A 26,134-nucleotide genomic window follows, 5' to 3' on the forward strand; every position below is an offset into this window, starting at 1 on the left:
ACGACTCAGATGTCGCTGGTTTAGACTTTGCTAAATTGGATTTCCAGATGAAATGTCATTGATGCACAAGACTTTATTCAGCAAAGATCTTTTAATTTGACTATACAAAACAAGGAGGGGTTGGCTTTTATTATAAATACTCCTACCACAACTGTATAAATAAATGTTTTAAAAATGTAATGGCAAACTTTCTTGAATACAGTTCAGGTGAAACAAGGCTCTATAAGCCTTGTTGCCTTTTTTTTACAGTTTTGTTTTTTTTAAACAGTAAAAGTCGCATCAATTTGAGACTTTGAGGGTTGGAATTAAAACACCTGCCACCATGTTTATGATGAGGAGAATATACGGCCCACTTCCTGTAATGAGGCATAAATTTCCTGCCAAGTTGTGGTTTGAACCATCAAAACATCCCACTGAGCATGCCTCTGGGCGTGAGGATAGAGACATTATGGTGTCCCATCAGTAGTGACGGGGCCGGCTGGAGAGGCTATTACTGAATTTCCCCAGGGAGACGGAGAATAAAGTGGCAGAGGTGGGTGGCATGGTGTTTTGTAAGGAGAGAGGAGGGGACCGGTGTGATGTGACTAGCGCGCAAGCTGTTACTACACGAGGACTCCTCCTCTCAGCTCCACGTGGTCCCAGTGGGAGGTCACAGGTCAGTGGGCCAGAGGAGATGCACTGCATTCAACAGTGGTGTCACTTGCAATAAGCAAATCAAGTGAAAGTCCTTTTGCCTTGTCTTTTTCCTCAGTTTAAAAGCAAGTCTGTGAAGTATTTTGTCAAGCTCTCCTTTACCATCTTTTTGCAGTGGTATCCATTCAAAGTTGTGTCGAATCATGATTAACCAATGAGGCAGTCTGGGGAGTGCTTCTCTCCTTAATCCTTTGACAAAGTCAAATAAATAGAGTCTCCATCAGCATGGCTGTCTGGCCCCTGAGTCACTTCAAGTCGGAGCCGTTTTGATTATTTGACCTAACAAGCATCTCTCATGTCATTGACTCACCTACAGATTTGTTTTTCTCCCCCATATCTGATTCAGTCTCCACTTTCTCTCCTAATCCCTTCAACAACACCCGATGCTCCTCTCCTGCGCTGCTGCTTGGGTCCCAACCCCCCACCACCACCACCACTCACTCCTTCTTTTCTCTCTAGGCTACGTCTAGTCTCTGACCCCACTGTGTTTCTCCCCCTGTGGCCTCTAATGATTTTTCTTGTGTCAAACCTGATTTTTTTTTTCGCCCCCTCCCTCCTTACTTAGGGTGATTAAGAGAAGCAATTCTCCCAATGTGCTCCCCCTTTCTTTCTAATGCACACTCGCCTTATTGTTAAGCACTTGTATTTATATATTGCTCAAAGTCTTTACCATTCCCTTCAGCTGAAGCTTGTCTAGAAAAGGGCAGGAGCATGGGTCTGAGAGCCAAATACTGCACCAAGATTGTTTCGTTTTCATTAGGTAGCACTCACAGCTTGATTTGAGTGAGTAGTGGGATTGGTGGGAGTTGTATCTGGGGACATGGGGGAAGGTGAAGGGCAGAGTGGAAGGATTACAGGGTTTCTCACTGGGGCCTCCAGCTGACTGACAGGTTAAAACCCAGATCAGCAGCATCAGAAGTTTTTCCAAAAAACAAGAGGGAGAACACATTACTTAGTTCATTTAATAAATGTGAAATTATAAACATAGTGTTCTGGCACATTTTAAATGAAGTTGAATTTTAATTTCTGGTTTAAAATAAACAGTTTATTTTGAAGAGAGTTGCAAACTCAGATGTTGAGGTTCTCGGACAAGCACGTGCACAGCGGCTCTGAACCTTTCTCGATATAGCTTGGTGTAGGTACATGTGAGAACACAACTATTGCAAACAGTGTGATCACAATCTTTAAACTGCATAGAATAGCATAAAGGTCAGTGCAGCTAGTGAGTTTTCATTCTGTATCCTGCCTGCTGCACTCTGTGCTCAAACAGTTTCCTAATCTAAACCAATCGGAATATTGGCAGAAGTGATAATGCATCTGAAGTGGACTATCTCTTGATTTGTGCTACATGTAAGAAAGGACATGAATCACATTTATGTGCAAAAACAACTCTATTGCTATATTTCTTGCTTCTTGTGTTTTTTTTTGCCATTTACTGTCGAAAACAGGTTCTCCCAAAAGCATCAGTCCTTAAATATGTAGTGTGCCAATGAATGATCTGTGTAGACCTGGGGAAATCTAGGCTGACATGATTGTTTCATTTTTCTAAATTATCCCCCTTCAAAAATGAAGTCACTCATAAAGCAGACTTTTCAGATAAGTTTGATATATTTTATTTGAAATCCTTATATCAGACCTGGAGGTTTTTCTTTGGCTTAACCAAATGGGGAAGATAATTCTAAAAATTATTTGGATCGTTGGCGGAAGATGAAAAGTGTCTCTTAGTTTTAGCTCCAGTGTTACAGAAATTTAACTATAGGCTGTCATTTCTGTCTTCCAAACAGCCCTGTTATTTCTCCACCATGAGACCAGTGGGTAGTGGAATAGCTTTAAACCTCTTACTGTATTAGATTTAGCTGAAGACAGTTTGTGGCTTCTGTGGTAGGTTTTGGTTTTTGTGGCCTTTTGATTGATCATGTGTTTTTTTTTTTTCTTGAAATAAATAAAGTTTGTGAATGAAGAGCAAATGTGGAAATGGATGATTCCACACAGCCTCCTAAATCATATGCCATTATGACTTGTATAAACACATGTTTATACTTAGAAATTTTGACTTTAAAGTGTTTACTCCTGCAGCCTTATTGTGGTTTACAGAAGACTTGGCATGCTGTATAATGATGACATATATGTAAGGAGATGATCATCTGGTGTACTTGGTTGTGAGGGAGGATGAACCCTTGACATAAATGAAGACCCAGATGAAAGTTTAAGTCTTGCCTTAATTTACTTTGCCAGTTCTTTTCCATCTGTTCGTGAGGTAGCACAGTTGTGCCTTCCTCTTTGATTTGATTGGATTGTCTGGTTTTAGGTGACTATGAAAAGCAATTTCTCCTGGTCACTGTTGCAAAAAATACCAGCTGCTTTGGTCCTCCCATCAGCCGGCGTAACAATAGTTACCCAGGGCGAAAATTAGATTAAGTCCTCCCGATGTGTTATTCAGGAGCTGCCTCTGACTTTCTGTCTTTGCCCAGTCTTTTTTTTTTTTTTTTTTTAAATTCTTAAGTTTTTTGTTTTACCAGGTTGCTACCGCTCAAAGACCAATTAGAACTTCAAGCACTGTTACTCGTCTTTAATCTATGATCATACTTTGGCTATGGTTAACCTGGTTTAATGCAAAGAATTAGAGCAAGGGATAACATTCAGCCTACAGTAAAACTTTATGTGCATGCAGTAATTGTTTTAGATATACTGACAATATTTTACACTGGATTTCACAGCCCATATTGCAACTATAAGATTGTCTTTGATATGTACAGATTGTGTGACCTCATAAGACATGTTTTAGGCCATAACTTAAGCAGGAATACTGAAGTACTTACCAACTGCCACACAATATCTTTTAGGATGAAGCGAAGATGTTTTATAGAGAAAGGTCAGCTTCATTGTGCCACCATACTGTTCTGCAAAAACATGCAAAAGAAAGTGCAATGACTAAGAAGAAGACATAATAATAATAATGGATTGCATTTATATAGCGCTTTTCGGGGCCCTCAAAGCGCTGTACAATTCCACTATTCATTCACTCTCACATTCACACACTGGTGGAGGCAAGCTACAGTTGTAGCCACAGCTGCCCTGGGGCAGACTGACAGAAGCGAGGCTGCCATATCGCGCCATTGGCCCCTCTGGCCATCACCAGTAGGTGGTAGGTGAAGTGTCTTGCCCAAGGACACAACGACCGAGACTGTCCGAGCCGGGGCTCGAACCGGAAACCTTCCGGTTACAAGACGAACTGCCAACTCTTTGAGCCACGATCGCCCTATCGTGGGTTTGTTTAATAGGGTTTGTTTGTTTGTTTTTAATAAAAACCAGCTGGCAATGCTATCACCTCACCTCACTGATATGTGGCTAAGAATATAGTCTCCAACAACTCGCTTGGTCATCAACCCAGTTCTTGCAACATTAGAGTGAATGCGTAAGATTTAGTTTCCCTGTTTGTTTTTGAGCTAAGGTGGCCACAATGAGTAGGGAGGGAACTGCTAACTGATAATCTTATCTACTCTGGGGAAATGTACTTATTTGCAGTCTTATCCAAAGTGTTGGAGTATCCTGTTGGGAGCCCTGGATGGAGGATCTTTATTGTAGCTGTCTCTTAGGAATGCAAGTTGTGAATCCTCTGATCTTAGAGAAACAGAACACTGTTTTCATTCAGTTAAGTGTGCATGCAAATTCAGCTTACTGTGTATATATGCTGTCATTGTAATTACCTTCATATAAACACGAATACTGTTGCTCCGCCTTGGGTTTGGAGAAAGGATATATCATCGCCAGATGCTTGTTCCATTTGCTTAGAAAGGCAACTGCATTACATGGCGGCAAGATCAGCAATTCTAGATCGCAGGCTGCTATCATACAAAACAAGGCTTTATTTAAACCATCACAGTCTGATTTTGTTTTCTGTAGACCTAAAGGTAGCAGTTCAGGTAGCTTCAGCTTAATCTCTTCACCCGTATTGTTCTAGATAAATCTGTCAGCAGGACAGGAAAGGAGCTACTGAGCAACAAAGTCTTTTCTGTGTTATTTTTTTAATTTTTTTGCAGGAGACAACCAGGACTGGGCAGGTCCAAGTTACCCACTCTAATACCATTTGAGAAGCTACTATGAATGAGCTGCCTTTTCTCATTTAGCCCAGAAGCTTTTAGGTTGGTGTGTTGATGAGGGGTTGAGCCAAGTTCGGTAATCGAGACCTAATTGATTAAACACGGAAACCTTTGGCAGTGTAAAGAAAGGAAGTCACAAGTAAGGTCTTTTAAAAATGTTCGCGTTGACTCTTGAGAGCGTCATGGAGACTTTTGCCATTATGTTTAATGTAAAGACTTTTTTTTTTTTTTTTTTTTGCGTGTTTAAATATTTTTTTTCCGTCTTAACACTGGAATTAAGAAGCCGTTACCTCAGCAGCCGGCACAGATGACAGATGAAGAGCTTATCTGTAATTTAGTAAAGCGTTTGTCTTTCAGTGTGTTCGGGCTTGTTGGCAACTTCCCATCTGTGGAACAAAAGCACTGTGAAGTGGCTGGATTTTAGTGCTGTCACAGCTTTGAGGAGACCGTAACCTCATTAGGTGGAGGAGTGACCTGTAGGCTCTCTGTAGTTGTGTGAAGAAGGCCCTCCGTCAGCAGCTCACCTCCACTTCCTCTGCTCTTCATCCAGCCAGGCACAAACATGCCTCATAGTCAGTACCCACTCCAGGATTTGTATTTGTTGATGTACGAGAAGCTGTAGCAACAGCATCCCACATACTGCCAATTAATCTATCGTCACAGGAGACGGGGCCTATCTATTTACATGATGTTAGAAATCTAATCCGCTATAATTATAGGTTTCCTTTGCAGAGTCATTTTATTTGTATTTTTATATTGTAAGTGGAGTAAGGAAAAAATAATTCAACAAGAGGAACCAATGGATATCATTTTAAGTAAGAAATATTTCTTAAATATTAATTTGTTCCTGCTGAAATTCTGTAGTTATTAGTTCATTTCCTCACTGATTACATGACAAGTGATGTGTGACAAGCAGATGTATCTAATAATAATGCCGATTAAGGGTTAGGATTCAAAAAGGAAGTTTGGTTTGAACAGAGGAACAAAGTAAAACTTTCTCTATTTTTTTCTATTTAATGTTAGTAAGATTCATGCAAAGGTTATTTCTGCCAATCTTTTTACTAAGTTGGAAATACCCAAAGATATTAAAATTTAAAATATCTAACCTTTTTTTTTTTTATTGTTTTAAATAAGTTTTACATACCAATCGAATTCCTATTTGTCTAAAGCCAAAGTGCAGCCCCTGATAATAATTTATGTAGTGCTAGAGTAAAAAAAATATGCCACTGTGCATCTCATTTACCCACGGTTCATGTCATTTTGTGATATAAAAGTGACATTAAAATGATGCTAACTTAGCATTATACTTGTGTTCCAGTTTTTCTTCTGTTTCAGCCATCAGGGCTGACTACATTTTCCTAAGGCGGCTCACTGAGAGTTTAAAAAACTACAAACCCATCCAAAGTTACTGAATTCCATGAGGAAACTCCAATATCCCCTAAACAAAGATGGCAAAAACACTGACTAAAAGACTTTAATTTGTGCTTTTTCCAGGTTGACTATCATCATATGCCGCATCCCTATATTGGCACTCAGTGATCAAAACTTTGAAAACTCCTGGTCTCAAGGTTTTGCTGTCTACAACAAACTTGGATGGAAATTTAATCTATAAATCTTAACCAATTAATTTTGTTGACGTTTTTATAGCTTTCTGAAATGCATTGCCATATTATTGGTGTGAGAGCCTTCAACTCTCGGTTTGGAAATAATGTATTCTATAATCATGCCAGCTGGTGGCATCAGCCACTGCCCTCTCATTTGTATTTGTAAACTATAATATAGCAGTCGTAAATAAAAGCATGAAAAGAACTGACCAGAGCCACTTTGATATTCAGCCATTTATTAAAGTTCACCTAAAATGGAATGTTTCAAACCCAAAGAAGATGAATAATAGTGATGATCCAGTAGAGCTATAGTGTCTTGCTATTAGAACAGTTCAAATTCTCTGGGTTGTTCTGTTCTTAGATCGCCTGCGTGGCATTTTCTCACTTTTACTTAGCCTGTTGTGATCCATTGAGACCACCCTGATGCTAACCGGAGCCTGCAGAGCATTTTGCCTTTCACTGAAAGTTCACTGTTGTGGGGCGGAGTCAGGTTGTGCACTTTTGAGATTAAACAGGAATACTTTAGGGATCACTTTGTTTCACATTTCAATCCTTTACCCCTGTAGGAGAAAGAAAGGCTCCGTCTCCAGCAAGAGCTATGTAATCCCCTGTCAGGCCGGCTGCTTGCTGTCCCCTGACTACACCTTTGTTTCTTTCTTACCCTCGCTCTTTCTCTGTCCTCTCCTCAACAGAATAATGCAGACCAAGTGGCCTTCCAAGTAGGCGGTGGCCTGTCTGCTCTGGAACAAATTTTACAGGTCATCACTGCTGCTTCCACACCCACCGCAGTTCCCCGCATTCCTCTCAAGTGAGTATCATCACAAAATTAAGAATTTTTGTATTCATGTGAACCAAAACATATAAATGTGTTTTTTGTTTTAATTGTTTGCTTTATTTATTTATTGCTTCTGGCTTGACCAGAGTTGGAGTTTGAATTTTAAAGATACTGATTAGACTACAAAATACATAAATCAATAACCATGGAGGACAACAAAAACACAAAACATAGAATCGGGTTAGGTTATTTATCTGTGGCAGTACACACCTTAAACACTCATTTTTAAAAAGACAAAGTTCTCTTAGTGCAGCTTTGTGTTGCAATAAATAAAAGCCAAAGCGTTGAATATACAGTGGTATTAACATTATCACATGTTGCTTTTTTGTTTGTTTGTTTGTTTTTGTATTTTTTCTAACTAAAAGATAAGAAAGGAAGGAAGGATGGGGATGCTTCTGAATGATCCATATTGTTTGTCTGTCTGTTCTCTGCTGAATTCACAGAGACTCTTAGCTTTTACAGTCCTTCTCTGCAATGACTCCTCTATGACTTTATCCTTTCAATGACAGTTGCTGCTCTGTTTGCTCCATGTGAACGTTTTTGCAATCGCATAAAGCAAGGGAGCTAATGTCAGCTAACCTACTTTATCAGCGTTTACAGTTGCTTCATCTCAATAAATACTCTCAAAATGTATTAATGAATAACAGCGCTGCCCTTCAACAAATGGGAAGCATTTCCATTTCTGTAATCAATTTGTGTTCTTTCTTTTCTCTCGAAACACAAAAAGCACATGTGTCCCATCTATCATTTAGAGTACGAAATATTTTTGAGTTGTGGGTCTGGCGCTTGCATGGCCTGCCAGTAGATAACTTCAGAGAGCCTGCCATAGTCACAAGTGGGACTCTGTAATGGACTTGAATGGCCTTGCTTCCCCCATTCATTAGCATTTACTGGTCTCTGACTCTCTGCTAATGGACAAATGCTTCTTATATTTATAATGCTTTTAAAGGGCATCACATGTATATTGTTTCTTCTGTTTTTTTTGTGTTCTCTCTTTCTCAATCATTGCAGTCTTTAAGAATTTCAAGCAGACTTCTGAATTCGAAGCAGTATTTTGTTGAAATGAGACTATCTTTGCAGCACAAAACGTGCTCACAATAATCTCCTTGGCATTGTACATCTCTTTAACATGCTTGAATGAAAAGGTAGATTATTAGGGCCATGTGTTTCTATTGTTGGGTAACAATACAAGCAAAGTCTTGAGTGAGGAAGAAATTATTTTTGCTATTGAAAAGGTCTAAAATGAATGGTTCTTTTCAATAGCTACAAAGGATTTTGTGATTATCTGAAGAAAAGCATGTGTATGATAGTTTATTTACAACATATACAACAGTTTAATAAATGAATGCACTTATTACAGTAGCTTTGTACCCCAGAGGGTTGTAAGCAGAGATTTCTTTATGGTTTTTGTAAAATGTAAAACGCAGCAGAGGTCACGCTCTGTTCTTGTGTCAGTCAGGTCAGTGCAGTCGGCGGCTCATGACGAGATGCAACATAAGGACACAGCCCGGCCGTCTGCTTATCACTATCTGTCATCTGGATTGCTGTGTGGCCTAATGGGCTGCTATACAGACGCTAACCCCGGAGTGAGCTACATTATCTGTTTACAGTGATGCTGCCATATTGATCACCTCCTCCCACCAGATAAGCAGAGTGATCTACAAAAAAAGGCAGCTGCCGAGATGCTCCTGCCATATCTCTCCCAAGGGAAGCTGATTCCATCTTGTTACCATTACATTAATGAGCTAATTCCTCGACGAGGCTCCACTAATGTTCTGGTGTAACCCTGTGGTCGCTGGAGTGACTAGATCAGGGTTTATGCAGTCGCTGTCGTTAACGTCAGATGAAGAGATTTCTTACAAGAGGCACAATAACATCCCAAACTTTGGCATGAGCTTTGTTGAATTTACATCAGTTTAGATTTTTAACTTACTTTTGATTTTCATTGTTTTCATTATTTTTCCAGTAATTCATATTTGTCCCCATTTTAAGTCATTGTTATTAGAGACATTGTTTAATGTTAAGTGACACAGCTGAGGGTTGTATCCTCACAGTTTATTGTTGTATCAATACAGTCTTAGATTATAGTGAAAAATCCATTACAAGTCTACATGTATTATCAAATTAACTGTACAAAACCAAATATTATTAACTTTGATGTCTACAGGAATCACTAGACCTTATTTATGGTTGGGTTTCCTTTTTGATATTTGTGGTTAAGACTGCATACATAACTACATCATCTTATAGATGAACATTGAATCTTACCCCTCATCATGTGTGCCAGCTGCACAGAAGCTAGCTGTTTTGTCCTACTCAGTTGAAAGTGTTTCTTTAGTGTGGGAGAAATAAATGAAGGGGTTGATCCTCGTTTCTGTAGCCGGTGTCCTTTTACTGTCCTTCCATAATGACAGCTGCAGATTATGAGTTTAGCTTAAATCCAGTGCATTTTTTTGTACACTGATGGAAACTTATACTGAGTTGGTATTTAGATTGCAGATGCCTTGTCCTTGTGACTGGAATAGGGGTCACAGTGGGGATGTTCACAGTCTCAGTGCAAAGTGTTATCTTCCTGTACACAAACTGAACAATGAGAGGAACAGAGGCGCTGATCTGTGCCATTAGGTAGCAAAGATGAAATTCAAACATTTATTTTCTGAGGGTCTGGTCATATTCTGTGTCGATAGTTTCCAGTAATTTAAAGAAAGACAGCGCTGTGATTGTAACAGGTGAGCTCCAGAGAGAAGTTTACAGTCCCTGGACATGCGTGTTAACCCAATTTGTCTTTCCACTTCTGTCTCACATGACCTGTTGTATCCTGTGAAATCAGACCTGCTACCTGTGGTTTTATTTCAGGATGTTTTCCGCCATTTGGGAGTGTGTGCGTGTGTAGGTGTGTGTGCCTTCACTTGTGTGCATGGTGCGGCGTGACGGCTCATCAGATTTCTCCTCCTTCATAGCAGGCCAGTGTGGCACGACAGCCAGGGTAGATGTCTTGGAAGCACTCAGGGTATCGGAGAGATCAACAGCAGAATCAAATTAAATGTCATTTAGATAGCTCTGAATGAAGGGATTGTTTGACAGCACAAGGAAATGGGTCTGCTCCTCACCTTTTATTTTGGCTTAGGATTCTTTTTCTTCCCCTGTTTAAGAGGCAAGGGCTCAACCTGATCTGGAAGTTAGTCAGATTTCTACAGCGCTGCCCCCGTCAGGCTTGACTGCACACATAGGAAACTCACAGAAAGGGCGAGGAATGTGAGACTGAGGTTGAGGAGCACAGATCTCATTGCTGATAACTCAAGGCAGTGACAAAAAGCATAAAGACCCTTTTTATATGCTTGTTGTCCTGTTGTCAGCTGAACAGACAGTTGGCCATTTACCTTGATAAATGGACTTGGGTGAAAGATAGCTGCAATCCATAGCCATATATCTAAGCGCTAGGGAACCTGTGTTTATGGTTGTTACTTCTGATTTATTCCAGAGAGTTTATTAGCCACACTCTGGGTTTTTTGCAGACAAATCCTCTGCTTCTGGAATAGTTTTGTGCTGTTATATTATTGAATTATTTGTTTGCCTATCCTTGTTGATTATGATCACTAAAAACCAGCTGGCTCCTGTGGTTTTAAGTGGTTTATGGGGGTGCGAGACAAGATCAAGTGCACTACTTTCATGTCTGTATGAATATGCCTACCTTTCATGTAAAATAATATTCCTTGCTTGTGTGGGATTAAATTTAGTGTAGGGAACGTACATTGTTCTTTTATTTACACATTATGGTCTGTCTTAAACTCCGCTCCCAAGTCCACCAGTGATGATCCATGTTGATACTTAAAAGCTTAAATCCTGGGATAGCCAGCAGTTTTGGAAACCTGGTAAACACAATATTTCCAATGTAATGAGAATCCCATAGTGGTGTAGGGTGAGGAATGTGGAGAGTTTAAATAGACTGGTGCACATCAGTCCCCACAAAGTTTTGGTGTAACACGAGAAAGGGTGGTGTGGCACTTTACCAAATTGTTCCTCAAAATCTTTGACTGGAGCTGTCAATGAGGGCTGTTTAGAGGGGTGAGATTCCCAGAGGGGCTGGACTATCAGGTGTCGTGCTCATCAAGCTCAATTAGGTGGGAGGAAACCAAAGACAGATCACCGCGGTGGTTCATTGTACACTCTGGTGTAAGGGCATATAGCTCAAACACGCCTTTGACAGCTTACTCATTTGTTAAGAGATGGCCATAGACAGCCCTGATTAGCTGTGTTACAAAGCAACTGAATGCTCATTACTTGAGAAGTTAATTGAGTTGAAGGCCTCTCTTACTACTTTCCAAGCAATTTAATAAGAATACCCTGATCAGTCTTGCCTTGAATTCATTTTTAAAAGTAGTTTTAACTGTTCTACTACTGTTGGACTATTTTTTTTGTTCTAATAATACACTTTGTAGTATCATTTAGTAAAGTAAATATCCAGTGTGTCCTTATAGTCTCCTTTAAGAGGGTGGAGTGTAGGGTGGTGGTGGCTGAGGAGCTGTTGGAGCAGCCGGAGTGTATCCCAGCTGACACTTCCTGGACTGGTCACCAGTTAGTCACAGGGATGGGACGCTAAACCGTGGAAACAGCAGTTTTCACAAGGAAAAGTGTTTTGCAGCAGCCAATGTGAATACAGGGGTATACTTAAACTTTGTCACCATGGGAACACTTTAAAAAATGAAGTCACGGATAGACTGCATTTAAAAAGTCTCAGCTGTGGACAGACCGACCAAAATGTGAAACAAAATGAAGTCGGTGCCGTAGCACTAGATTGGACAATAAAAAGGGGATTTGACAGTGCAATAAATAAATTTCTAATGACTTATTTGGAGTTTTCTTTCTTTTTTTTTTCTGCTTTTATTTGTCCTAAAAACAGTTATATCCATCAAAATTCCACACAAGCATTTGGCAGATTGCAAACCCTCAAAATCTCAGTGTAACCTGAATGCTAACATGACAGTAATCAAGTCAAACCCTTCCTTGCCATTTAATCTGATCGATAATTTGATAACCCTACTATTGTGCACTACTTCACTCAGATGTCACATAATCTCGAATGACACGCCGGTGACCGAAAGTAATTCGTGTCCCTTTGAAGATTGTACACGGCAGCTACCAGTGTTTTCATGGGTGAAAAGTTTTTGAGTTGTCGGTTTGGTGTTTGTGTCGAAGCGAATTTTTGTGCAACGTTGACTCGAGAATCGAGCAGTGAGAATCTGATGCTGCATGACTGCACACAAAGCAAAGTTTGGTTGAGTTCTCATGTTACCTCACCTTGTTGTTCTACAAACGCTCCCCGTATCAGTGCACTTAACCATTAGTTAACTTTTTCCAGTTCATAAAGACATGAACTCCTCAAATATCTGTCAATGTATTTGCCGCACATTTAATGATACAGTTTGTAGTTTTTTGACGTGATTGTTTAGCGCTCTCTCATTGTTTTCAGGTGTATGGACGTAATCCTTGATGTCAAACTTGGTTGCTATCCTCGAAACATAATGTTTCTCATATTGTTACACCGTTCGATGTCTTAGAGCTTTAAACTGTTCTGTCAGTAATGTTAAAAAAAAAAAGTGGGCAGCGTTATTGACAGACGTTAGTGAACCTCCACCTAATCCATTTTTCTTCACAGTCCCAGTGTGGTTTGACCGAAAACGCGCAGCAGATGTGAAGGTTCGGTAGATATCAAAATGTTTACCACTTGAAATAAACATGGCCTACTTTAGGCACTGGAGAGGCGGATTCCTTTCTTCCAGCGAGCAGATAGGACACGCTATTTCTCCAATGGCTAAAATATACAGTTGTCAGAAAATATTAACTGATGAAACGGGGCAAGGGGGGGAGTAGCAGTCACAGCAGAATGATTGGTCAGTTATCTGAAGCATTAATCTTCTCTGGGGCTTGTTGTAGAGTAGACATAATACAGAGGCACGCTGACGGGCTCAGCGCTGACTGCTGCCTGGGGCTGCCTGGCGGCTGTGCTGTGAGGAGCTGCTAAGAGAAATAGTTTTATCTCTCCAGCGGAAATGCTGCACCATCTCTGCCAAGATGAGACCGAGATTGAACTCAGCACCTCTGAAGGTGGCTCTCGTGAAGGGAGTGTCCGCATAAGTAGCTGATATGAGTGTTTTATATCTCAAATCGGTTTCCTTACTCTTGCTGTCAGTGAGATATGCTTTTGACTCGTGAAGACAAACTGCACCCTTAAGGAACCACAAATATAGAAGAGTGTGTTTGGTTTTCTAATGCCTGCAGATAGTCTTGTCAGTGCCCCGGTCACGTTTACATCCCAGTAGTTCATGTTCTTTAACAAATTGGAAGGGGTAAAGCGTTGTGCCCTGAGGTTTGTCTTATGTCAAGCTTTTGATCAATAACAGTTTTGTCATCTTTTTCTGTTAGATCCCTCTGTTCTGCTGTAAATATCTACAACCTGGCATGCTCCTGCTGCGCGCTCAACTGCTCCTATGTGCTGTTTAGCAACAAGATAGTCCTCCTTGTGGACCTGCTGCTGCATCAGCTAACAGTAAGTGTGTGCATCCCAATGCAGAAGATGAGAGATGCAATGTAATACAGTGTTTTGTGTGATTAGTTTCTGCCAACAACATTATTTACATTCCTATTAAGTACAGGAAATATAGAGGCAAACATGCTCAAAGGGTGCTTCCAGGTGTGATCAAACAAACACAGCCTCTCTCCTAGCCACACATAAATGTTGCACATGTTAAGAATTCCATGTTTTCTTTACATTTATCTGCTCATATACACTGGCTTGACCATAAAGGAAGCAGCGTTTTTACTGCTGTCTGCTACAACCGCAGTGTTAATGAAAGACAGAGTATGACAAAGAGCTAGCGAGTAACAAACCGTTGCCCGACTTCTCCACAGATGCCTCTCAACTGAGGGAATGTGAGAGCATAGTCACTCAGGGAGGCACGCGGGCATGGGAGGCTGCATTGCGGCGGCATGTCAGCCCCATATCCCTCAGCACTCTGAGAGAAGGACTGTAAACATCAGTCCGCTCCACACATCCAACGGTGGCGGCTCACTGGAGCCGCCTACACTCGCAACCCAGACAGGACAAGGCACAGACACAGGGCTGTGGTGCACGCATGAACTCTACTGGGGCTTCCTTCCCCAGTCGAGTTCCAATCCAAGCAGTCATATTTCCTTAGGGCACAGAGGGAGAGGTTCGCCTGTATGCTTCAGTTTATATAAAACATATCCCCACAGCTGCTCTGCTGACTGACATATCCAACAGCACCGCAGAGGATGAACTAACTTTTCTCCTCACGTTGACTGCAGATTAAGAGCTCAACATTCACTCGAACTCCGATTCGATTCATAAGTTGTGATTTTATTTGTTTGATTTTTTTAAGTTTACAACTTATATATATAACTTTGAGTTTTGCCTACGCCTGCACATATTCATGTGCGCGTCCATGTTTTGGAATTTGTGTGAGAGTAAAGCAGTGGGGGTTGCACTGCCATATGAACATGCCCCCTTTTAATTAGATTTGTGGAGAATGTCGGTGGATTTACCTACGCTGTCAGCATTCACCCTAACCATTAGACCAAATGGGAAGGTTCGACCTTTGCGGGGTTTCACATTAAACAGTAGCACTATATTTTAGCGGTGGGCTGCTGTTTTCGTGAAGTTTGCCTGGAAATAAAAATGAGACGAATACTTGTGTTGCTGTGCTGTTTGATTTCTTTCTGCAGCCTTTTTATTTGGGACTATATCTTGTCGTGTGGCTGGTTTATTGTATATCTTTTTCATGTTTCAGGTTTGCATACCTCAAGAAATGCTTTGAAAAGCTTTTTGCATTTCTTTGGAGAAGGGGATATGACTTTAACTACATTCTGATATTTTAAAATGTAATATTGTCAATATAAGACAATTGTAAATGGCTGTTAATTTTTTTTAAGACTGTTCTGGTTGTAACATGGCTTAGGTATAAGAGGCTGTAGCCATATGGTTATGGTTACAGCCTCGGCACCTCCATGCATTTTTATCTGAAGTGTTAAATCGTTATTGTGATATCGTAATGGTGTTAATTGTAGCTGTTAGTAAAAACTAATTTTTCATCCACTGATAAAAGGTCTATTATTCTTGCATGAATTAAATGTAATTAACAGTATAACAATACAATTTGTTAGAAATGATTTTATTTAATGCTGCTACTTTTCTGTTTCCAACAGGGAAAATCTGCAAGAATTTAACATTAACATCTTTGCTAATTAAACTGTATTTAAAATTTATGCTGAAAACTAAGTTTTCAAGCTTCTAATATTATATTTCTACTGTAGTCTCTCAACATTAGGGTTCATAAAAAAAATCTAGTGTAGATAAAATAAGTTTATAATTGCTTGTTGTGCTTTCTTATTTCAACATTTCCCCCCACGCCCCCTCTTTTATTCTAACAGCTCTACGTCCCTGATGAGGACAAGTCCATTTTTGGGCGCAGTGTAAACAAACAAGTCTTTGAGGGTTTGACGACAGGCCTTCTTCAGACTATTTCTACCATCCTGGGGTCCCTGTGGCCTCATATCTCTGACTCTGGGCAAGGTGAAAACACGTGCATTTCCTCCCAAGATGCCAAGGTCAAGAGCTCTGCCGCAGAGTCCTTCAACACTCGCACACAAGATCTAATCAGGTATTTTCCCTCCGTTGCTCTATACTACTCTCATGCTGCTTCTCCTCCTCCTGCATGGCTCCCTTTTTTCTCTCCTGCACATCACTTCTGGACTCCTCTTCACTGGGTTTAGAGTTGGTCAACAACATCCCTTATGTAAAGAATATCCTGACAGAATGACAGTTTGCTTGGAAGCGGTCCAAGCAGCGTCTTGTTAGAATGGGAGTAGTGTGAGAATGAGGTATAATCTGGCTTCCTTCCAGCTTGTGCTACATTTTAAGTAAAATCTGCTTCTCAGGGGGGGAGAGTCACAAAGTGGCATGATACGCTCACTTCCAAAGCTTTGAAAGTTACCCTTGAACCTGGTTTTCAAGCTATGTGGGTCTGTGCTATAGCAGTCGAGGCTGTGATGGAGAAATGTGGACTGTGAGGAAAGGCAGGCCCGGCCTCATGACACCTTGTGGACTAGTGCAGTCTTTCCAGTATCCCTCCCACAAACCATGATTCATCTGGACAGAGCAGCTGCACAGACCCACCAATCTCATCCACTGACCCAGTTATAACCCTAGAGGCAAGAGAGGGCCTGAGAAAAATGGTGTCTTCAGGCTGATAGTCTTGAGTACAAATGCAAGATTTACCTCAACTGTCTTAAAATGTGTATGCGAGAAAGAATATAAGATGAAAACATTGTGTTTGCAAAAGTCTCCCTTTTTAAAACAATCTATTGTATATAGCACTTTAAAGACTCTCCTCACATCGTTTCTGCCCATTGTTGGTTTCTCAGTTTGTTTTGGGCTGCTTTTAGTCCACTGTATGTGTTGTGTTTCCAGTGCATGATCAAATAGTGCAACACGAAGTGGCAAGGGCGACCACCAAACAGGTTTTTAAACAGAGAGCAGGCACAGGACAAAAGTGTGATGAAAGATCCTTTCAGCCCAAGTAAAGACGTGGAAGAGGATCAAGTCAAAACAATGGCACTTGGTTCAAGTGTCCATTTCAGTTCATAATCACCTGTTTGGAGAGGAGATCAGTGAGTGACAGTTCTAACAGAAACGCTATACAAAAGAAGTGAACGTTGAAAATGGTGATAAGACGAGGGAAAACTGACTTCACAGCAGCAACTTGAAAGTCTGGACTGGCAGCTGCAGTTCCCTCTAGATTTCCGTAAGCTCTTTGTACCCAAAGGTTAACGCATGCGGGAGCTTTGAGAAGACTAGCCTCGGGTCAAGAGACTGTTAAGGGCCCAGAGCTGGGCTGGCACAGGGGCCACAACAGCCCTTTAATGATACTATTAGCAGTGATTTGTGGCTGAAAGAGTACAGGGAACATGATCATGAGACCTGTCATTGGCAAAGACAAATTGAAGATATCACAGTAATAGCAGGGGGTGGATGGCTTAGGTGAGGTATTGGCTTTCAGCTGTACCACTGTGAAGGTATGCACAGTAAAGGTCTTTGTTTGCCTGTGCGATTAGCTTTTTACCAAGAATGTTCCCCACTTTTAACTTGTTTTAACATTTAGGGACAAATTGAATAAACCCCGGTATGCATTTTCCTCTCTGTTTGCTTTCCAGCTATGTGGTAAACATGGGGTTGATTGACAAGCTGTACGGCTGCTTCTTGTCAGTCCAAGGTCCTGTAGATGAGCAGCCCAAGATGTCAGCCTTCCTCCAGCAAGCCTCGGCTCTGCTGCACAGCATGTGCAAGCTGTGCTTTGTCGTAACTGGACGGTGAGCCTGTTTCTTACTCGTTACACACCTCGACATCTTTGTGATCTCTTGATCGTCCTCTGACAATCAGTACACACACCTCTCTGTACAAGTAATGACAGAGGCTGAGTCACTGTCTGTGTTTTCTTTTTTTCTTTTTTTCTTTTTTCTTTTTTTTTTTTTTTGGACTGTCAAAAGGATCCATAAAAACAGCTCTCTTTGTTACTCAAACAAATCTGTCGTTCCTCTGCAATCAGCCAGCAGGTCATTCACTCCAGTCAGCAAGCTGGCTAAGCTGTCGTTATTGAAGATGGAGATAGGCATCTACTTGACCCAGTGCTCTGTCACTCACCATAAACCTTAGCCTGCAGTGGAGGGGGAGCCCACCCACATGTGCTACGGTGACCTCTACTCAAAGAGATTCAGTGGCGCCGCTGACGGAGGCTAAGCATACTATCACACCAAGGGACATCAGTGCCACAGTTTTTGACTTTAAAGGGAAAAGGGGACCGTAATAACAGAAATATCAGAATAATATTCAAAATGACATTTTAAATGCAATTTGACATCCCAAATCTAAGTAGCAGTGTTGTCTAAACAAACTTAACATTTTCAGTGTCAGACACTGTGTTGCTATACCTTGCCAGCTATAATGTGCTGCAGTATTAATAACCAGTTGCTTCACACTGCAGTGCCAAAGAACAGCTAGAACTCTGGATGACACTGAATATTTGTGAGAAAACGGTGTTTAATGACACTAAAAGCAGCAACCGGTGAGCTCTGTCCCGCGACGGCTATCTGTGTGTCATGCAGAAGAGTGCTCATGGGGTAGTGGGATATTTGTGCCATGCCAGTTGCTGTGTCAGGGGATTATAATGGCATTACGAGGCTGTGTTCTTGCCTAGCAGCATATTTCACACAAAGCCTGTTGGCTAACATCAAGTATCAGCATGCACTGTAGGTTCCATCCAAAGGTCACACACCCTCCATTCTGCATGGCTGCAAATCATAGCGGGTTCTGCTGCAGGAGTCTTAAATTGTCTCTGTGCGAGCCTAGGGTTTTCACTGGAGTCATCCGCATTGCAACGGAGAGTCTTGAAAAACATTACTGCAGTAATTACTTTCTTTTCTTTTTTCATTTTAAAGATTGCAGTAATTTTGATGATTATCTCCTGTAGTGGTTTCTCAAGTCAAGTCTCAGATTGGGTTTTATGACGTTTTTACTTTTAAAAACCTAAACCAACAAACTGTTTAATTCTTATGATGCTTTTGTCCTGCTTTGATCTACTTGCCTGTCTGCCAAGATTATCTTGTAATTTTATTTATTGTTTTAATTTATTTTTATATTAAATGCAAGTATAACAAAAACAGTGCGTTGCCAGTCCCCTTAACCAACACGGTAACGTCTTTGTTGAGCCAAACAAACCCGAGACAGACTCTGAGTAAATGTACTAGAGCGCTCAGCACCTTGTCAGCCAACTCACTGCAGTCTACCAGCTTGAAATCACTGCCATGAGCTTCACATCGCGGTATTGCTGTGTTTACTGTAGGAGGAGTGCGAGGGAAAGGGCTAATCTTGAATCTTGAAGGTCTCCCTCCTTAGCTAATCTGGCTGTCAGTTTATGGTACTTATTAAGTCAAAAATGAAGCAGCTTGGAAGCTTCTTGCATGCAACAAAATGAAAAAGTGTTATTCCATGAATAAACCAGAGGCACACAAATGGCAGGAGATGAACTTGAGAGCTGCCGTGTGATCCAGCCGGGTAATATACAGTACATTTCAAACTTGGTGCTCTTCCACTCGCCCCAGTCAGGTAATCCACCAGCGTTAACAGCGTAGTATCTCTTATCTAAAGGAAAATCTTTTTTAAGCTTGTGTCTGGTGAGTAAATCAAGAAGCTGCCGAGGTCTGAGCTGTGTTTTGTCTCCTTAGTTTGGGGATGTGGCATCAGCTGCAGAAAAGAACAAAATATTTAAAGTATTTCCTAAAGTATTGTGTAATGTGTTCCAGTATGATTGTCGTTCTATTTGTCAGTGTTCTTCCCCATCGATTTATTTTAGTTTTGTGTTTTTGTATTTTTGTTTCTGAGCATACAGTTGCATGTCTTCCTCTTTAGTGCTCCCAGTATATTCGACAATAAACGCCAGGACCCAACTGGACTGACGGCACTCTTGCAGTCGACAGACTTGGTAGGGGTGGTGCACACCCTGTATTGTATCCTGCTTCACAGTTTCTTGCCAGAGTCTGCTTGCCAGAGTCAGGAGCCCTACGGCCCTGGGGTCATCCAGGTGGCTTTACAAGGCATCCGCTTCCTCAACAGTTTTGCCCTTCTTGACCTGTCTGCCTTCCAGGTAAAATGATAAAATGTATTCTGATTCCTTTTTATTTATTAATAAAGATTTTGCACATTGTTGACAGTTACATAATATAAATATAAAGCAGGAGAATATTTAAATTACCTAAAAGTGCCCTGGATTTAATAAATCTGTGTATATCATCAGCTGAGTGTTAGTATATTTCCATTATAAGACTTTATTCTCCCCATGACAAAGATGACCTGTGCACATAAACACAGGTACCCTTTGACACCCCCCATCCCCAGGTCATTTTTTGGGGGGGTTGAATAGAGCAGTAAGGGTCAGCAGTTCGAACAGAAAGCAAGTGATTATCACTGTATGCAGGGCCATACATTACCCAGCGCAAGGAGGGGAGGGCGACAGCTTCACTGTGCTAAGTCACCGCATAGACTGAAAGCCAGAAGAGTGAGCGAGAATGCTGTTAATTATCTTAATGTCTTGTGGTAATTACTTTGAAGCAGCTTCCTCTCACTGACCCGCCATATTCAGGCAACTCAAAACAGCTGGAAATGAAAGCGTTTTACTGTCGTAGTTTTATGAACATTTTAAATAATGTGTGGTTTCTGGTTTTTGGTTGGTTTTTTGGGTTTTTTTAAGAAGAAGGAAAAAAAAGCCATGAGTTGTAATCACCTCGTGTCTTGCATTACCGCTCTGCAACAGCTAGTACATAATATACTTGAAATGGATGGTTGATCTGCATTGAGGCTATTGTTCAGGCTCAGTTTGCAACCACATAAGCTCTCAGTGCTGTGTTTAGAAGGGAATTTCACAAGAATTCAGTCAGTATAAATATAACTGGGTTATACAGTTAGTTGCATTTTGGCAGAAAAATGCAGCAACAAACTTGCAAGTCATTGTTAGGAAAACCTCATCAAAAAGAGTAAAAGAGCCTGTTTTTGTTTGAATGCAGTGCCGTTCGCTATTATTTTCCAGTTTCCCTTTTTGTTTTTGTTTTTTTCTTTTTTTAATCTAAATTTATTTTTTTGCTAAATATATTTTGTTTCATGACACAAAACCTGAATTCACTTTCCTATTTTTTATTTAATTCATTTATTTTTTTATTATGTATAAAGGCTAACACAACCAAGCTTGTAGTGCAACATGTGATGATCTTATAGCGCTTTGTCACGCTGACATGTTTAATAAATACTGTCTGCTGGCAGCTAATAGTATGTCATTTCAGTGTGGGATCGGGGTGTTTTACGGTCAGACCCCCTTTGATTTGCTTATACACGTACACCAAGTTTGTTCCCACCAGCAAAACATATATAACCTTTTATTACTGTGTGTTGTAATTGTTGTAAAAGCTCTTTACAATAACAGTCGTAGTCAGTTTACATCTAAATTACCTGTGATGCACGCTGACGTGCTTTTTCTGTGACCTGTCAGTCCGTTCTAGGGGCAGAGGGCCTGTCTCTAGCTTTCCGACACATCGTCAGCTCCCTGCTCTGGTACTGTACCCAGCAATCATCTGAAGAGCTGCTGCACGAAGTCATCATCTGTGTGGGATACTTCACCGTTAACCATCCCGACAACCAGGTAAACTAGCTTGAACCTAAGATACACTGGCGCACCATATTTAATTGTGTTGTAAACCAAGCTACTCTTAACATAAACACTGCACATATATATATTTTGTTTGTCATAAAGGGAGGAGTAACTTTTTGTCCTTTTTTTTTTTTTTTTTTTTTTTGATATCTAGTTTTTACTGTTCATAGATGAGGCATTTAAGAAAAGAAAATCTTGTTGGAAAATTTGTTTGGAGTCCTTCAGAAGACGTTAAGAAGTTATTAGTTTTATTTTGGATTATGAGATCATCATATGATTTTCTCGATTTATTTCTTGCCATCTATTTGTTCAGATTGCCTTTTGTATCTGATGAAAACTAAAATCTGTAAAAAGAAATTTAAATGATTACCTATTTAGCACTAAAACTGATGAGCATCATTTAACCTCTACTTAATCCTGTTAATCGCTTATAAAACTTGCAACAGATTTTCTGTTATTTGTCAGCTAATTAGATATTTCCGCACTAGTTACATTTATTGCTCACACTTGTTCAGAGTTGTCAGTTGAGTTTAAAAAAGACTGGTGATAATCATCTTACTGTTGTTCTTCTCGTGTATAATTGGTCAGGGGTTTAAAAAGGATGTCGTTTTGTAATTGTAACAAAAAGCACCTCTTTAAAGATTCACGCCTTGGCACTTTCCTGGTTTTGGTCCGCGTGTCGTCTATTGTCCCACAGAGCGACCTATTGTTCGCTCCTTTTAAAAGTGGGGCTGTGTGCTGGTCCTGGTGTTACAACTACTTAGGGGGCACTGTGGAAGTGAGCAGGATGCGATGGTGCAGACCTGGCTGCTGTGTAATTGGCTGTCATGCATGGCCCGTCTACCGGCCCCTTGATTAGTCGTGCTACAGTTGGCTGGCCTTTGATTAAGCTAAGCCTGTCTCACACAGGCAGCAGCCAGCGCTTCAGTCTACACCCACACTGTTACAATCAGCCCCTATCACAACAATTTATGGGCTGGTTACAGATTTTAATGTGCCGTTTTTTCTTTTTCTTTTTTTACTTCTAATTAAAGGTGCCTCCAGTGTATGTGCTACTTTGGATAGTAGCAGAGGGCAAACCCCAATTTAATTATTCTGATGTACATAATTTGCATTTGTTGGACATTGTAGCTCCAGTTTGCATATTATTTTGACTAATTAAGCGTTAAGACTGTTTGTCTTTGCACAGCCACAGCGATGATAACAAAGCACATGTAATCCCATATTTTATTAAAACATTTGCATGATGCTAATTTGATGCAAAAACTTCCTTCACAACCTGGAAGCTGCCTGAACTTACCTTGCATTTGGATCTTTAAAAGAAAAAAAAAAAACACACACACACACATTTGTGTATAGATTGTCAGGAAACAAGATCCCTCACAACCTTCACACAGAGTTGATCTTTGCCAGTGGTCCAGTTCCTGGAATGCGTCCATTCAGTTCTGCACCAAAGATGGATGGCGTTAAGGAGAATATTTAGAGCAGCTTGAGCTTTTCTCAAGCTAATGTAAGCACTGGCAGAACACAAAAGCGGCCCAACCCAAGGCCTGTGCGGTCACAGAGACTGCTGATTCACTGTCAGCACACCAGCTTTTGTTTATATATATGCTCTAGAAATAAAGCTGCTCATAAAAAGCAGAACTTTGAAGCAGCCCCTTTACATAGTGATATATTCCCTCTGCTCTGGGGGGCATGAATAATTCACCTTGTCACACAAAAAGCCATTGGGAGAGTGACATATGTAGGGTTGTGTGTTTTCATAAGTGTGTCCCTGCTTACGGGGGCCACCGAGTCATGTAGCCATGTGTTTCATTGTCTGCTGCTTGTGTCTGTAAAGAATTTTTGACACAAAAAAAGGACAAAAGTGAAATCTTTTTTGTAGCTGACTGACATGAAACTGTATTTCCTTTTTCACCAGAGAGATGCACTGTTAATCTCCGTGTCTTTAATACATTAATCCGTAGTGATGATGTTGGATCTTAAGCTGACGGGCAGTAATTATAAACTGGTGACATGTTAACCCACCTGACTCCTGCTCGCCTTTTAGAAAGACAAAGCAATTTTAGAGTGTGGAAATCTTAAGAATACAGCACATGGAAAATTGCCACACACACGCAAGCAAAGGAAGCCACACACAAGTGCTGTCAACACACACACAGCGGGTCTGATTTCAGGTACTGTATGGATGTTTCACTCTGGAGGCATCTGAGAGCACCTAATTTTTCTGTGCTTATATTTCATAAACGGTTGTTTTTATACCAGTAGCCTTTACATGAGCTATGGATTGTCTCTAGACTGAACATCCCACGCGCGCGCACACACACACACACCTCCTGAGCTCATCATTCTCTGTGGGGTCAGTCTTCTTCTTCCCATTCTCTTTGAGGGCGTTTCCTCTGCCCCGCAGGCCCACACCAGGCTTTAGGCCTGTAATTCCTGTTAACCTGATGTTGAAACTCTTCCTTCAGCAGTCCATTACTGCCAAGACAACCAAGCCCTTACTGCCTGCAGGGTAAGTGCAGCTCGTGCAGACCATGGGGAGCCAGCAGCGGGAAATGCACACTCTGTATCACCCAGCAGAGTAAACAGAGGCAGAGAGAGACACAGACATGCATACACACTCCACTAACTGGCAGAAGAGTGCCCGATTGTTAGCTCAGTCCATGATTTACACCCAGCTCCGGGGGTGAAGCACAGGTCCAGCTGATTTTAAGTGAAGCTGAGGATATTTTTATTCCCGCGGGCCTTTCAGTGAGGAGTTTCCATTTGTCTGTAACACTGTTGTCATGCTAGCTTCAGTGCAGAATTATCACTGGGTAAATCTGGGATGGGATGACAGCGGCAGCTCATAAATAAAGAGTTATTGAGCTTTATTGTGTAAACAGTGAGCTCGTTTTTGAAAAAAGTTACCTTAAACGTCAAGTTGGAGCATTTTTGTCAGTGTCTGCGGCTAACGTCCAATTGTCCAGAGGAAGTTTACACAGCGTCCTGCACACATCCCCATCAGCCATTGTAACTGCTGTAAAAAAGCACTAAACACTTATTTGAGAAACTTTGCTTTATGTGGTCTGTTGTGCTGCTTTTCTTATCAGTAAAGGAGTCCCACTGAATCTGGTTTATATTGTGGCTTTAAGTGTCAGATATATGACCCCACTCTGGCTCTGGTTCCTCCTGAGGTGTTTGGAAATGCATCCACAGTTGTGACATTACAAATTTAATCAGTAAGAAATAAATGCCAACCTCATCCATACAGGCTATTTATGTTATTTGAGAAGTGTACTGTATTGTGAGACTGTATAATTACAATCTTTTTTTTTTTCCTTTTCTCCTTTAAATTGTGGTTTCAGCTTTGATGCTGGCTTTTTTCCAGGAATTTGTTTGTTTCAGAACATTAACTTTACACTCTTGTTGTTGTCATTGTGACCAGTGAGGAAGTTATGTAATGGAGCATCATAAAAACATTTTTTTTAAAGGCCGTGTCTCTGAACTTAAGAAAGACCAGAGCAGCCAGGACACTTGAGGTTTTACAGGGCCTGCGTTATACGTGGACCAGACGCAGAGATTCACATGCTTGTTGTTAGTTTTATGACGTCGAGCTTTTGCGCCGCTGATACTTCAGCTATGCCGGGAGAAGTAATGCTAAAGCATAATCTTTAGCTGGAAGCCATTTCAGACTCCGGTGCCGCTCTTCACCTAGTAGAGGTGCGGAAAGTTGGCAGGCGACTCTGTTCTTTTACCTCCAGGCTGTCGCTTCCACCAGGCTGTGTTTTATGCCTTTTCTGCGTCAGGCACTTGAAGTTGGACAATTTGTTTAGGCAGCTGAAGATGGAATTGTGCGTAGTGGAGGATTATGAGATCCCTGGGTGATTTGTGTGTTGGATCACCTTAGAACTCCTGCTCAAACATGCAGTACTTGCTGCGGTGTTAAATTATGATACCCCAACATGCTCTGCGTTAATATACAAGAACGAAGAGATGCTTTAGCTTTTGCATAATCATAGCTTTGGCTTTCGGATGAATACGAGTGCATAAATTTCCACGCCCTTGTTTCCAGTTTTATCTTCAGGCAGCGTTGCAACACAAAAGATAAAATGTAGGCTTTAATGGAAGAAGTAGCAATAAAATACTAAATCTAGACCCTGTGAAAATAAGCAGCCCTACATGTAGAAACAACCAGAACCTAACTTTTTGCTTTCGTCAATGGATTGATATGTCTGGGTCCCCAAATTCCTTAGGGGAAGAAAAGTGAGTGAAAAGTGTTGCGGATACTGAGAGAAGGTTTTCAGTGATATAGTAATACACACCAGTGCACACATGATTTGCGTGCTCTCTCCCAGTGCTTACATTTCAGGTTGACAAATTCACTGCTTCTGCCCTTTTCAAGGACTTGTGTTACCTTAAAGTTCAGACTGTCCATATGGATTCTTTAAACAAATGATGATGGGGGAATGACACTGTTTTGTGTCCCTTTGAACTCCGCTGTAGAGGCCAGCTCTGAGAACCTTCACCTTGAACAGATAAAAAGCAATGAATTATCGCTTTGTTTATCCGGCTGCTCGAACTCAAAGTGCATTATCAAAGGAGAAACCAATGGAAGAGTATTACAGAGAGTATTTTTAAAATCTTGTA

At 40.9% G+C, this 26,134-nt stretch overlaps 1 protein-coding gene across 3 annotated transcripts in view; it reads left to right on the forward strand.

Moving 5' to 3' along the window:
• The window catches only part of scaper (S-phase cyclin A-associated protein in the ER), a 59,899-nt gene that overhangs the window by 30,892 nt on the left and 2,873 nt on the right, over positions 1-26,134 (forward strand). For all 3 annotated transcript variants that reach the window (XM_004553160.4, XM_004553162.4, XM_004553161.6), the window contains 6 exons: positions 7,090-7,205; positions 13,656-13,779; positions 15,681-15,910; positions 17,463-17,618; positions 19,714-19,948; positions 21,344-21,493. In XM_004553160.4, coding sequence (XP_004553217.3) covers positions 7,090-7,205; positions 13,656-13,779; positions 15,681-15,910; positions 17,463-17,618; positions 19,714-19,948; positions 21,344-21,493 — 1,011 coding nt within the window. The remainder of the gene's footprint in view (positions 1-7,089; positions 7,206-13,655; positions 13,780-15,680; positions 15,911-17,462; positions 17,619-19,713; positions 19,949-21,343; positions 21,494-26,134) is intronic.

The sequence above is a fragment of the Maylandia zebra genome, linkage group LG7, assembly GCF_041146795.1.
Source record: "Maylandia zebra isolate NMK-2024a linkage group LG7, Mzebra_GT3a, whole genome shotgun sequence".
Lineage (NCBI taxonomy): Eukaryota > Metazoa > Chordata > Actinopteri > Cichliformes > Cichlidae > Maylandia > Maylandia zebra.